General features: G+C 49.2%; 5 protein-coding genes across 5 annotated transcripts; 2 read left to right on the top strand and 3 right to left on the bottom strand.

Moving 5' to 3' along the window:
• Positions 1 to 106: 106 nt before the first annotated feature.
• Positions 107 to 1,405, bottom strand: NFIA_072720 (uncharacterized protein; the record flags this gene model as incomplete). The annotated part of the gene is made up of 1 exon (XM_001259254.1): positions 107 to 1,405. The coding sequence occupies one exon, from the start codon at positions 1,403 to 1,405 to the stop codon at positions 107 to 109; it is 1,299 nt and encodes a 432-aa protein (XP_001259255.1).
• Positions 1,406 to 1,807: 402 nt separating this feature from the next.
• On the top strand, positions 1,808 to 3,776 carry NFIA_072710 (HET domain protein; the record flags this gene model as incomplete). Its single annotated transcript, XM_001259253.1, has 2 exons — positions 1,808 to 2,654; positions 2,707 to 3,776. 2 exons carry the CDS (start codon positions 1,808 to 1,810, stop codon positions 3,774 to 3,776), a joined length of 1,917 nt encoding a protein of 638 aa, XP_001259254.1.
• A 753-nt stretch (positions 3,777 to 4,529) lies between these two features.
• NFIA_072700 (putative protein kinase) lies at positions 4,530 to 6,837 on the top strand (the record flags this gene model as incomplete). The annotated part of the gene is made up of 4 exons (XM_001259252.1): positions 4,530 to 4,847; positions 4,910 to 5,119; positions 5,167 to 5,620; positions 5,666 to 6,837. 4 exons carry the CDS (start codon positions 4,530 to 4,532, stop codon positions 6,835 to 6,837), a joined length of 2,154 nt encoding a protein of 717 aa, XP_001259253.1.
• Positions 6,838 to 7,033: 196 nt separating this feature from the next.
• Positions 7,034 to 8,681, bottom strand: NFIA_072690 (uncharacterized protein; the record flags this gene model as incomplete). Its single annotated transcript, XM_001259251.1, has 3 exons — positions 7,034 to 7,066; positions 7,115 to 8,573; positions 8,626 to 8,681. 3 exons carry the CDS (start codon positions 8,679 to 8,681, stop codon positions 7,034 to 7,036), a joined length of 1,548 nt encoding a protein of 515 aa, XP_001259252.1.
• Positions 8,682 to 9,866: 1,185 nt separating this feature from the next.
• Positions 9,867 to 10,733, bottom strand: NFIA_072680 (uncharacterized protein; the record flags this gene model as incomplete). Its single annotated transcript, XM_001259250.1, has 2 exons — positions 9,867 to 10,399; positions 10,466 to 10,733. The coding sequence occupies 2 exons, from the start codon at positions 10,731 to 10,733 to the stop codon at positions 9,867 to 9,869; spliced, it is 801 nt and encodes a 266-aa protein (XP_001259251.1).
• Positions 10,734 to 11,479: the final 746 nt, after the last annotated feature.

Raw genomic sequence — 11,479 nt, 5'->3', positions numbered from 1 at the left:
TAGCGTAATCGAAGAATGCCATCCCATTCTATTGCTCGAGAAGCTCCAGTCTTGTAAGTACGACAGGAGGCTTCGACTGGCATGCATAGTACTGACCGTTGATGATTTATGCACGCCCAACGCAACCAAATTCCCTCCTCAGCTCATCTGCTGCAGCAAACGAAGCTTCGAGCAGAGATTGAACCCGGACCGCGTCATCGGGCCCAAGCTGGCTTCCTTTTTCCTTGAAGTTATTGTGCTGAAGCCCCTGAAGCCAAATCTCCCTTCGAGGATGTGGCACTAGAATGGTGTCCATCCAACGCGTGATTTTCGTCTCACTAAACACTTGTATAGCACCCAACATGGCCTGTCGTGAAGAAAATTCAAAAGTCTTGACCTTCGCTCCCACGTGCTCAGTCCGTAGCCACTCCGATACAGAAGTCTGGCTGCCAAAGGAGTAGTGGAGTGCCCAATGTAAGACAAGCAAAACAAACAGGCAGATGCCATCCCAACCTTTTTGGGCTGCCACATATATTAGTCCTGTAAGTTGTAGCAGATGTGCAAATGTAAACCAACAGGCAGCAGCCTTGGCTTGCCTCCCATCAGGAAGGGTGAACATTGGCTTGTTGAGCAGGGTGTCTACTATGGCTCTGTCACCAGAGTAGAGGTGCCACTCCATGGCATTTTCATTCGCTGCCACGAGCATGCATGCGTCATGCGCTTCATTATTTCTCAGGTACCCAGGTGGACGATATATGGGCACCATCCACGCGATGAGTTGCGACAGGGCGGTATTGACGAGTATTACGGTTGTTCCATAAGCACCAACAAGGGAGCAAAGGACAGCAACCGCCAGGAGAACCAGGATAATAAGTGTTTGACCTGGTACTGACGCCGTTATGGATTCAATGCGGAATGGTGCGAAGGCTTTTTTGGCTTCATTGAATTCGAAGTAATAGACATGGAGAATCTGACTGCGGCGGGTTCGGCTGGTTTTGGTGCTATCAATTGCGTCCCGTCCCTGGAGCTGTTGCTCCCGTGTCTCGGGCATTAACAAAGGTCTTTCATAGTGACGGTTCCTGAGGTAATCCGTGATCGCAGCACTCGCAGCGCCATTTGCGCACGGGAAGACGGATCCCCACTTTACATCCCAGACTGTGCGACTGGTTCCACCAGTAGTGCTTGCATAGTCCAGGTACTCCGTTCCCCTCTTCATCAGCCGAGCTAGTCCGGAGAGTGTGCCAAGCTTCGGGAACAGACCAAGTGACAGTCGTCCCAGCAGTGCCACTTCACCTGTGGTGATGTAGTCGACCCTCTGACTCGCGAGGTGACATGCAAGAGGGACAAGGGCAGCCCATTCGGAAACAATTGTCGGAATTGGTGGGCATGGAATGAAGGATGGAGCATTTAGTGCACCAAGGGACATGGCTGGAAACGTTTTGATAAGGTTGTGAACCAAGCCCGTGAGGATGTGGATAGTGCTGTAAACGGTACGCCGTCTTTTATTTATAGCCATCGCAAGGCTCCGACGACGTGGCGGAGCTTTTCCAAGGCTTACATGCATCCTAATCCTCTCAGCCGACCACGAACGGACAGCATTTGCTGAGACGGATGATTGGATGCCTCGTGCCTAGACTTTTCTGCCTGACTAGGATTGATGCATTACCTGGGTGGTTGGGCATCTGTCCCATCGCTATCTCCAAGTCACTTAACCGGATGCCCATGTCTTCCCAATAACTTCCTCGAGGAACTCCAACTGAACTCAATTCCCGAATCCTTGATATTTGAACTCGACCACACGCTAGAGACTCCGTAGCGTCCTACCATAATGCGCTTCCTTCATACTAGATTGTACCGCATAATCGAAAACTACCAGATACCAGAAGGGGTGCGACAAGCAGTACCGTACGCCATACTCTCTCATACATGGCTTCCATCAGACCGCGACCATGGAGTCCAAGAAGTGGTGTACCAGGATATGAAAACGTCTTATGAGGAGCTTCAGAACGGTAAATTCAAACAAGCGGGATGGTCAAAACTCAAAGCGTTTTGCGACCGTGCTGCTGGGGACGGTTGGGAATATGCTTGGATGGACACATGCTGCATTGACAAGGAGAGCCCTTCTGACACTGAGGAAGCCATCAACGCCATGTTTCGGTGGTATCAAGATGCTGAGATCTGTTACGCATATCTCTTCGATGTTGACATTGACAAGACAGGGCAACCGAGCAGAGAAGTCTCCGCAACTGTGGAAAGTACGGGCCTTGCAGAGGAGGGATTGCGGTCTAGTTTCACTGCCGCAAAGTGGTTCACAAGAGGATGGACGTTGCAGGAACTCCTCGCACCAGACTATCTGATATTTGTTGATCACCAGTGGCGAGATATCGGCAGCCGAGAAATGTGGGCCGGAGACATCTACAAGGCCACCAACATCATACCCCACCACTTGTCTGAGTTCGATGCCTGCTCCTTGGCAACGAAGCTGTCCTGGGCCTCAGGACGGGAGACAACACGTGAAGAGGACAAGGCGTATTCGCTTTTGGGCCTGTTCAACATCAGCATGCCCTTAATATACGGAGAGGGACCCCGCGCGTTTCTTCGACTACAGTACGAGCTGATCAAAAATTACGATGACATGTCTATTTTCGCATGGAAGGCTCCTTTTGTAGGAGATGGTGAGACCACGATAGGTTCTATAGGCCATCCGGACTGACCTTCTCCTTCTAGGCGCGACTGCACTGGTATATGAAAGCACGCGCCCTGTATACGGGCTTCTAGCACCATCGCCGTCCTTCTTCAACAAATCGTCAGACTTCGAGAGGCCTGCTAAAGAAGATACTCCATCCTTTGATATCACAAATAGGGGTATACGTCTGGAAGGTACAGTGTGGCATGCACCCGCCAATGAAGAGTCGCCGTTGTCCCACTTCGTTCTAGAGGTGGCCCGCAGAACTCAGAAGTCTGATCAGCTTGGTGAAGCCGACAAGGCAACTCGTCTCGGGATCTACTTCAGGCCTGAGGATGCGACTGAAGCAGGTCCTGCCTATCGGATCCATCACTCGCATCTTCTTGAATTCCCTCAAAGCCCAGAGAGCCAAGGCTGGAAACGATTCTCGAGTGTCGAGACATTTGAGAGACCCGCAGACGCGGCTAGACGAGCCTCTGGCCGCGCACAGATACTCTCTCTAAACGTCCCAAGTCAAATTACCATTGACGCCGACCTTAGCCCGTGGCGACTTCATGGAGCTGCGTTCACTTTCCGTCATCAAATCCGAGATTATCCAATGCCAAAATTAGCAAATAATACATTCGGACTAGAACTCCACCTTGTCAGGGGCCTGAATGATGGTGATATCTACCTCTACCCAGAAGACAGACTAATTATCCCCATTTCGCTGAAGGTCGATGTTGACGGTTCAGAAGATCAACATGAATTCAGTCTTTTGCTACGGCACTCGCAAACAACACAACCTTCTGTCGGTATTTGGCCAGGTGAATGCTCGGATAATATTCTGGACAAGCCAACATTTCCTCTGAAGGCCAACGCACCAAACGAAAAATATGCTATTTGCGTCAAGCTACTTCCCAGACCAAAACACCCAGGGGACAAGGCTGTAGCAGTCACCATATCTCTTAATGCTTCGATTCTGCAATATTTCAAGAGTGATGATCGAGATTCCTCCCGTTTTCCGGACTCCTTGCATATAGGCGGTCCCGAGGTTAAGATAAAGCGCTATCAGCTGCAGTTAGTATTGGAGGGAGGCTCTAACGAGTCAACGCCCCAGGAAGGACTGTGAACATCTTGGGAATGCATTTCAAGAAAAACTGTACCACGGTACCCATTGTGGTATAGAGGGAGGCCTTGCTATATGAAAACAAGCTATCACTAGGACTTCGCCAGGCCTGCTACTTGTGCGGAGAGCCTCCCTACCTGACAGGTCGTCCCTAGGCAAACATAAACAAGGCCAGACTTTCCAGAGTGATGTTTCTAAAGATGTTTCAGTTGATGATCTTCCAGATTCCATTTACTACTGTGACATCAAGCTCTTTCTCCATGAAGACCTAGACAGTAGATGCAATGCCCTTTATGCCATCATCGAGTTTCATAAATCACTTCAACAGGACAAATCCAAACACAGTCCAATATATGACTGCTATGCTTTCATGGTGAAAGTACGGCTTATCGTGGTTACAGGATACCACGACATATTTTCGGCTTTATATATTAGTTAAGCCGCCGGGCGAGTTTTACCCGCTGCCCGCCTTAGGGCTTACCCGTGCTATATTATATTGGATATTGAACTCTTTATGTCTGCCTCCTTTAGATCTACGCAGGACTAGAAAGCCACTGGCATGTAGCTTATGCAATCGATGCTGCCTATCACCTGACTATGTTCACAGCGCAGATGCTGACACCTGGCTATTAATAACAATTTGGCCTAAGTGCCAATGGCCGCCAAGGATGCTGGGAGGCTTGAGCCCCTCAGCCGCGTTTCCCTTGCGACCTCATTTCGCCCATAACCAAGCTAGCCGCACACTGAGATCCAGCCATGGATGGCGTATCAGACCTGGTAAATGACTCAAAATTGAGCGTTCGGTTTTACGAAGATCACTTCTATAACGAAGTATTCGATCTTGACTCCAAAAAACCAGGAGGCCCTCTCCGTCGACGAAAGAAGGAGCAGAAATGGATCAGAGAAAGACGCCTTGGCCGAGGCACCTTTGGAGATGTTTGGCTATACAAATGTGATGAGGACGTGGGAACTAAATTTCAAGCCGTCAAAGTGATTCCCAGACTATCACACTCGACCAAGGCTATTGACTACACACGGGAGCTGGAAGCAATGTTCAAGTTCTCGCATCGAAAGGTCGGCTATTTTTTGTTGTCTACTCAGCCCTTATCCGGGAGAAGGATACTGATCGGCAATAGTATGAGGGCCTATTTGTGGAATCCTTCGGATGGTTTGACAATCCTCACTCCGTTTTTGTGACTATGGAATACATCGAACTAGGGGATCTAGAGCAGCACCTTGACCAACCGCTGAAGGAAGCCGAAGCTCAACAAATCTCATCTCAACTGCTCGAGGGACTGGAGCACATACATAGCAATGGGTTCGCGCATCGCGATCTCAAGCCCGCGGTGAGTAACCCACGACATTGTAAATGTCTGCAGACCTAATGAAGCAGAATATATTTGTCGTGCAGAAAGGCCCGCATTGGTGGGTGAAAATTGGCGATTTCGGCGTCAGCAAGCGCACGAGAGAGGGCGATTCCGCATTTCAGACGGTAGCAGGTACACCAGGATTCTGGGCTCCTGAGGTCAACATGACATTGGGGAGAGATGACATTCAGTACACCCCGATGGTGGACATCTGGTCGCTTGGAATCATGTTACACTACATACTTACTGGATGTTTGCCGTTCAGTCAGCACCTTCAGTTGCGGAAGTATATTCAGGACGGCCAACTCCCTACAGCGCTTTTGAATGCTCGTGGTGTCAGTTCCGAGTGTAGAATATTCATACAGAAATTGCTGGTGGTAGAGCCTACTGCACGTTTGTCTGCAAGAGATGGGCTACTGCATTCGTGGATCCAAAGCCTTTCTCAACATTCTGAAGTCAACAATCAAGACCTAGAGTCCGGTGAGAAATGCTTTATTTCAACCAGATCTCTGGGCTGATGGTTAGCCCAAGGCTATCTTGGAGATAGAATACGGCAAAAGAACGAGGCTCTTTCACTATCGATACCTAATCCACAGCCTCCCCCGAGCCAGGACGACATTCAGGGCACCACGGCCAAGCAATCTAATGCGAAGTCGATGAGAAAAGAAAATAGAAGGCGCCGAAAAGAACAAGACACCACTAGATTCGAACAGGAATGCGCTTACCTTCATTCTCGGGGCGAAGTCGCTTATCGCAGGCTCTGGGCTTGGAAGGCAGAGAGGATATTTCGCATTGTCCACAATAAACGCAAATCAAGATTAGGAGCTGACCACCCACTGACACTTGAGTCTCTCCATTGCCAAGGTAAGTCTCTATTCCGGTTAGGAGTGGTAGACGAAGCAGAAAAAGTGCTTGGAGAGGCGTACGAAAAACGAAAGGCTATTCTAGGCCCTTTGCACCAAGACACTCTTGAGTCTTTATATCAAATAGGATGTGGTCTGTTGTCGCAAGGGATGGAAAAGAAGGCACTGGAACCACTATGGGAGGTTTATCACGCGCAAAAAGAGTTAGTCGAATCCGGTGGTGGCGGATCTATGAAGTCTGTGGAAAGCCTTACCGAATGCCTGCAAAAGCTTGGAAAGCATACTCAGGCATTAAAGTTGCTTCTGAGGCATTACAAAAAGCTAAAGGCAAGACCAGACCCATACGACTACACATTCTTAGGAATTGCCCAATGCCTTGCACCATGTCTGAGGGAGCTTAAGAGGTACGGTGAAGCGGCAAGTGTCTATCGCGAGATAGCCGAATCTTGGAGGACGAAAACCGGGTTGCGCTTCCTTATATTCGATCGGATGATTGACGGTGGCAACTGTCTTCTTGCTGGAAGGTTATTCAAGGAGGCAGAGGTTCTGTTCACAGACCTCTACGAGCAAGAAGTGAAATACTACGGAATCGGTCATTGGAAAACATCTTACGCCGCCCATGGCCTTGGTGCATCTTTCTATGGCCAAGGGGAAATGAGAATGGCCCATAAAATGTTCCGCAAAGCCTATGAATGTCGACGAAAAGCTTTGGGAGACGACGATGCTCTGACTCGCGAGTCATTGCAACGGATGATCGAAGCAGAATCTGGTATACAGAAACTCTTGAACCGATTTTCCAGAGCTTCCAAAAGGATGGCACTTAGCATAGTCTAGTCTGTGTTGTACGTTTGTGCCGGACGAGGCAACCACTACTAAGATTGTTAGTAAGTTTGAGATAGCCGGGAGCCAATATAGCTGGATAGATCTTGTTATTGCATCATGATACATTCGGATTCATGTACCATGAACACCTTGCATATAGAATGATACAGCACTGAGAGAAATATTGAAGATTTGGAGTATACATCCTTCATACCACTATCTTTTCGATCTCGTACAAAATCTGACTAGCATTAGCACCAACCCAGTCATGCCACTAGAGATGACATACCTTTTCAATATATCGAACGCCCACCAAAATTCCATCCTCATCCTCCAACTCTGCCTTATCCCCGAAACTCCCGTCCCGATCCAAACAAGTTAGGCAAGAAACCACTACGTCTGCATAAATTTTACCCATCAAAACCGGCAAACGGCTCTCAGCCATTCCGAGTAAAGCCTGCTTGATCTGCACTGCGGATCGCCGCCCGTCTTGGTCACACAGCAATTCGCCAATGGGTAGTCCAGGTCCCAGTAAGGGCTGAGGTCCTTTATACTCGACAAATGAAGTCCACAACCCAACCTCCAATAGGCAGACGCCAAGGCTATAGATATCATGCTGCATGCTATACTCCTCTTCTGGGTGTAGACCCTGCCGACGGGGATGGCGATAGAGGTTGCGCTCCCACATGGCGTCACCGGTCATATATGTTCGGCCTTCGGCTGGGCGGAAGCGCTCGAAACCGACAAGGAACGGGATACCCAGACTCCCTGGCGTAGGGAAGAGGATGATGTTCTCGGGAGAGATATTTTTATGGACGATGGAAGAGGAATGGAGATAGACTAGGGAGCGAGCAAGAGAGATAGCCAGTTTGAATCTTTCGTCGAGATTATACTCGTTGCCGGCTGTGAGAACGGAGCGCATGCTTCTTGTCTGTCTTTGAGAGAGGTGCGGTGGAACGGCGAAGATAATGTTGAAGCCGGTGTGCGTCTCCTTTTCCGTGGTTTTGATAACACCCAAAGCCGAGAGAAGGCCGAAACGGTCTGGGCCTACGGTTGAGAGAACGCGAACGAGGCTGCGGACATCCTTGGTAGTTTGGGTCACATCCATGTACTCTTTAAGGGGGACATGGTCGACAATGATCTTCTGGTCTGCGTGATAGCCCATAAACACGGAGGATGTGATAGATTCTCGCTTGTCGATCGCATAACCCTCGCTCAGGAACATCGAGCCAGGGGGCCCGGAGTCAGTGCGGTTAGTTTTGTGAGCTTCGCGCAGATGCACGACTGTCGAGACGGCGTCACTTTGATCCGCTCTCTCTCTCGTGAGCTCCTCATCAATCAGCGGCACTGAGATCCGGGCCAAGAAGAACCACGACGGATCGAAAGCCCTTTGCCATCTTTCAAGGTCATCAATGATAGCCACCAGGGCTGTTTTGGCCCGCGCAGCATATCTGAGTCGGGCGGGATCGGCCACGCGGGCAATCACCCTGTCGAAGCTAGAGAGACGCTGTGGATCAATGAGACTATCGAGCCTCGAGACTGCGGTTTGCAGTCGGCCCTGAAGTACCTGTAGGACCAAATTCTGGTGTATCTGGAGGTCATTGCCTAATGCCGGCCAGACATCTCGGAGTGCAGACAACTGATGCTCGATCTTAATCCAGTGACCCTGGATGCAGAGGTTAGCCTCTTGCAGCTCGCGATCGGCTTGCTGATAGGCTTGGCAGCGTTTATAGAGAGCCTTCCCGAATCTGATCACGATTAATATCAATCATGGTAAAGCTTTCAAGGTCAATTGCTCACCGAATGCATATGTCTAGCATCGACACGACTCCGAATCCAAATGAAGCAGGCTCCATGTCGTTCTTTGATGCTGATGTGGATGGAATGCGGGGACTGTGTCTTTTTTTGCATGCCTTTGAGCTGGAGTCGAACCCAGCCTCCTGCAAGGCTGTATTTTGGGCGCCACCAGCGGCTTATTGGGTGATTTTCCCGGCCTGGCAAGCATCATCTTTCCCCTACGGAGTTTCTGATCTACTGTATTCTAAGCGTCCTTCGCTGTACTTCTCATGTCCATTGGCGTAACAGTTGGCACGGACTTGATTTCGCCCATTCACGCTCTCCCATCCAGCCTCTTAGATCTCTAAGGGGGTCGAATTCAACCCCTAAAGTCTGTCGAAAAACCAAGAACAAAGGGAGTGATTGGACATTTTGTATAAGAACCTCGGTGTAATTGCTTTTAGCAAAGGCGAGGCACCAGAACTAAAAATCACTACAGAAGAAGAAAGCTAAAAGGATGGGAACTTTGTTGAGTGTCAACAAGCCAAACTTGCTCTCCGCAGGGGCTCCAAGGACACGTGTGCAGTATTGAGGAGATTCAGGTGGTTCAGGTGAGCTTTAGGTGAAAGACCAGCGGCGAGGGCGCTACCGAGTAATCAAAAATTAGGTGAACTCCTCGTGGCCACGCTCCCAGCTACTAGCTGGCTGATGTGGTATAAGTACGGCTGAGCCGACATGAAGCCCTGTCTTCCACACTCTATGGTCGTCGTATGTGCTGTGGCTTTGTCAAGGTCAAATCATAACGTCGTGCCTTAATACTACATGTTATGAGTTGATTAACGGGCTCGAAGAACAGTATTAAACTATAAAGGTTCTATCGTTGCATGCAAGGGAGGAGGCGAAAGCAATAAGCTTCAAGCGCAGGATTGCCGCTGGAAATTCAAGCAAAGCGAATACCGCGACAAGTATTCACTGCTAAATAGAAATAGTCGTTGGGATTGAGTATTTCGTATGCTAGTCACTTATTCTTACCACTGCCTATTAATTCATAAGAGGATGCTGCCCTTCGCTCGCCTCACAACTCCTGGACTCACACTGTAAGCACCTATTCTGGAGGGACTTGAATATAGGCTAAGGTATTCATGCGTTTTTGGTTTCGTCCTGGAGCCATAAAGCAAGAATGACGCTTCATCTTTAATATCATTGCAGTCCACCCGGAGGCATAGACTCAGGTTTTACTGCCACGCTCATGGAGAATGCTGAACCTATGGCTCCATTTCGTGAGGTTGGTTATACAGCTCGTGAGGTTCGCTGTTGACTGGAGTTCCTTTTCCAACCATTATCTGTGTGTATGGGTCTGAGTTCATCGGCACCGTCGGAGGGGTCGAATTCATCAGCTGTTGTCGCTTTCTCCGCTCGTAGACGGCCCATATCAGTGAAACCAGAGACAAAACTCCAAGCGAAACGCCAACGCCTACACCAACGGCGACAGTCCTGGAGTCCCCTGTTCCACGGTTGGATATGCTTGTATCGGTGACACTGGCACTGTTTGTCGGACAGCTGGAACTAGACGCAGCCCCAATGGTTACCGTCGCAGTGGGTTCAGCAGAGCAGGAAGTGTTGGCAAGGGCAGCTTTGTTGAGAACTATTTTGCCAAGAGGTATCTGAAAGGGGTCGAGATTGTTGGCGCAGCCTACGCTGGTGGATGAATTGGCGACGATGGAGTTCGCGCAATACCAGGCGTTGCCCTCGACGTTGCTGTAAAGAACGATAGAGCATGCATTCATTCGAGTATTAGCTACTACAACGGTTGTTAGGTATAATGATGATGGTAGAACGTGACTCTGCCGTCTCTTGTACGAACCTCCAGAACAGACATCTCTACATGCCGTTGAGGGAGACCATTTAATGTCGGTGCAGGCCCCCCGATAAAGCGTGTATGGCGGAAAGGCCACCCCCATACAATAGCCGTTTGTCAGACAGACAGAGTCGGGCTTACAACATGGTGACCCGCTGCTTCCTGAGAAACATGGAGTATACCCATCGGCGAGGCTTCCGTCTGGAAAATAACAGCTCTGGCTTCGACAAAGCCCCACAAGCAGCAATATGGACCAGAGAGCACGCAAAGGCATCGGTTAAAGAGTCAAAATTGCTGTAGGTTCAAATATATATAGTATAGAGCAGGATGAGGTAGTGAAAACTTGTTTCAAAGAGGCCAGGAGGCTGGTATTAAGGAGCCGCCATGGCTTTCTGATAAGTTAACATCAGCATTACTAGTCTGTTCACAGTGGTTCATAAACGCTAATTTGTTAGCTGAAACCCACCATTGCTTCTGGTCCTTTCTTTTGGATGGCTACCTAACTATGCGCCTTGATGGAGTAGGCGCCATGCACACACTAAGACGTATGTGTGTTGACTGCGCCGCAAAACCATTAATCATAACTTCCAAACTTCAGGTGCGGTTGATTGGTTATTTTTTTTAGTATTCCTGACTGGCACATCAGTTGCACTGAATGTACTATCAACACTTCGCACTGATGATCCATTGCCGCCATTATCATGAATCTTATCTGGCGTCTGCTTCTCATAGACTAGTTGTCACGAGCATGGATCGGATGATCATGAGAGTCTGGCGCTCTGGCCCGGCGCTTATGTCCCCTACGCTAAGAAGGTAGGCTGCAGGGCCTGATACTAGATATAGTATATACCTTTGATTCTCTTAAAGACTATCTGTGTAAGCTGAAGGCCCTGCATAGTCTAGCATCTAACTTGCGTCTGTAGTCCCAGCACTGATAGCTTTTTTTATCTATCATTCACCGTCAGACTCTCATTGTTTGGAAAATAGTCTTCCGTGTGCCAGGCATGACAAATCCATTCA

This window comes from Aspergillus fischeri, genomic scaffold (genome assembly GCF_000149645.3).
Source record: "Aspergillus fischeri NRRL 181 1099437636264 genomic scaffold, whole genome shotgun sequence".
NCBI lineage: Eukaryota > Fungi > Ascomycota > Eurotiomycetes > Eurotiales > Aspergillaceae > Aspergillus > Aspergillus fischeri.
The sequence above is the reverse complement of the archived record's forward strand: the minus strand, read 5'-3'. Positions and strand labels throughout refer to the sequence as shown.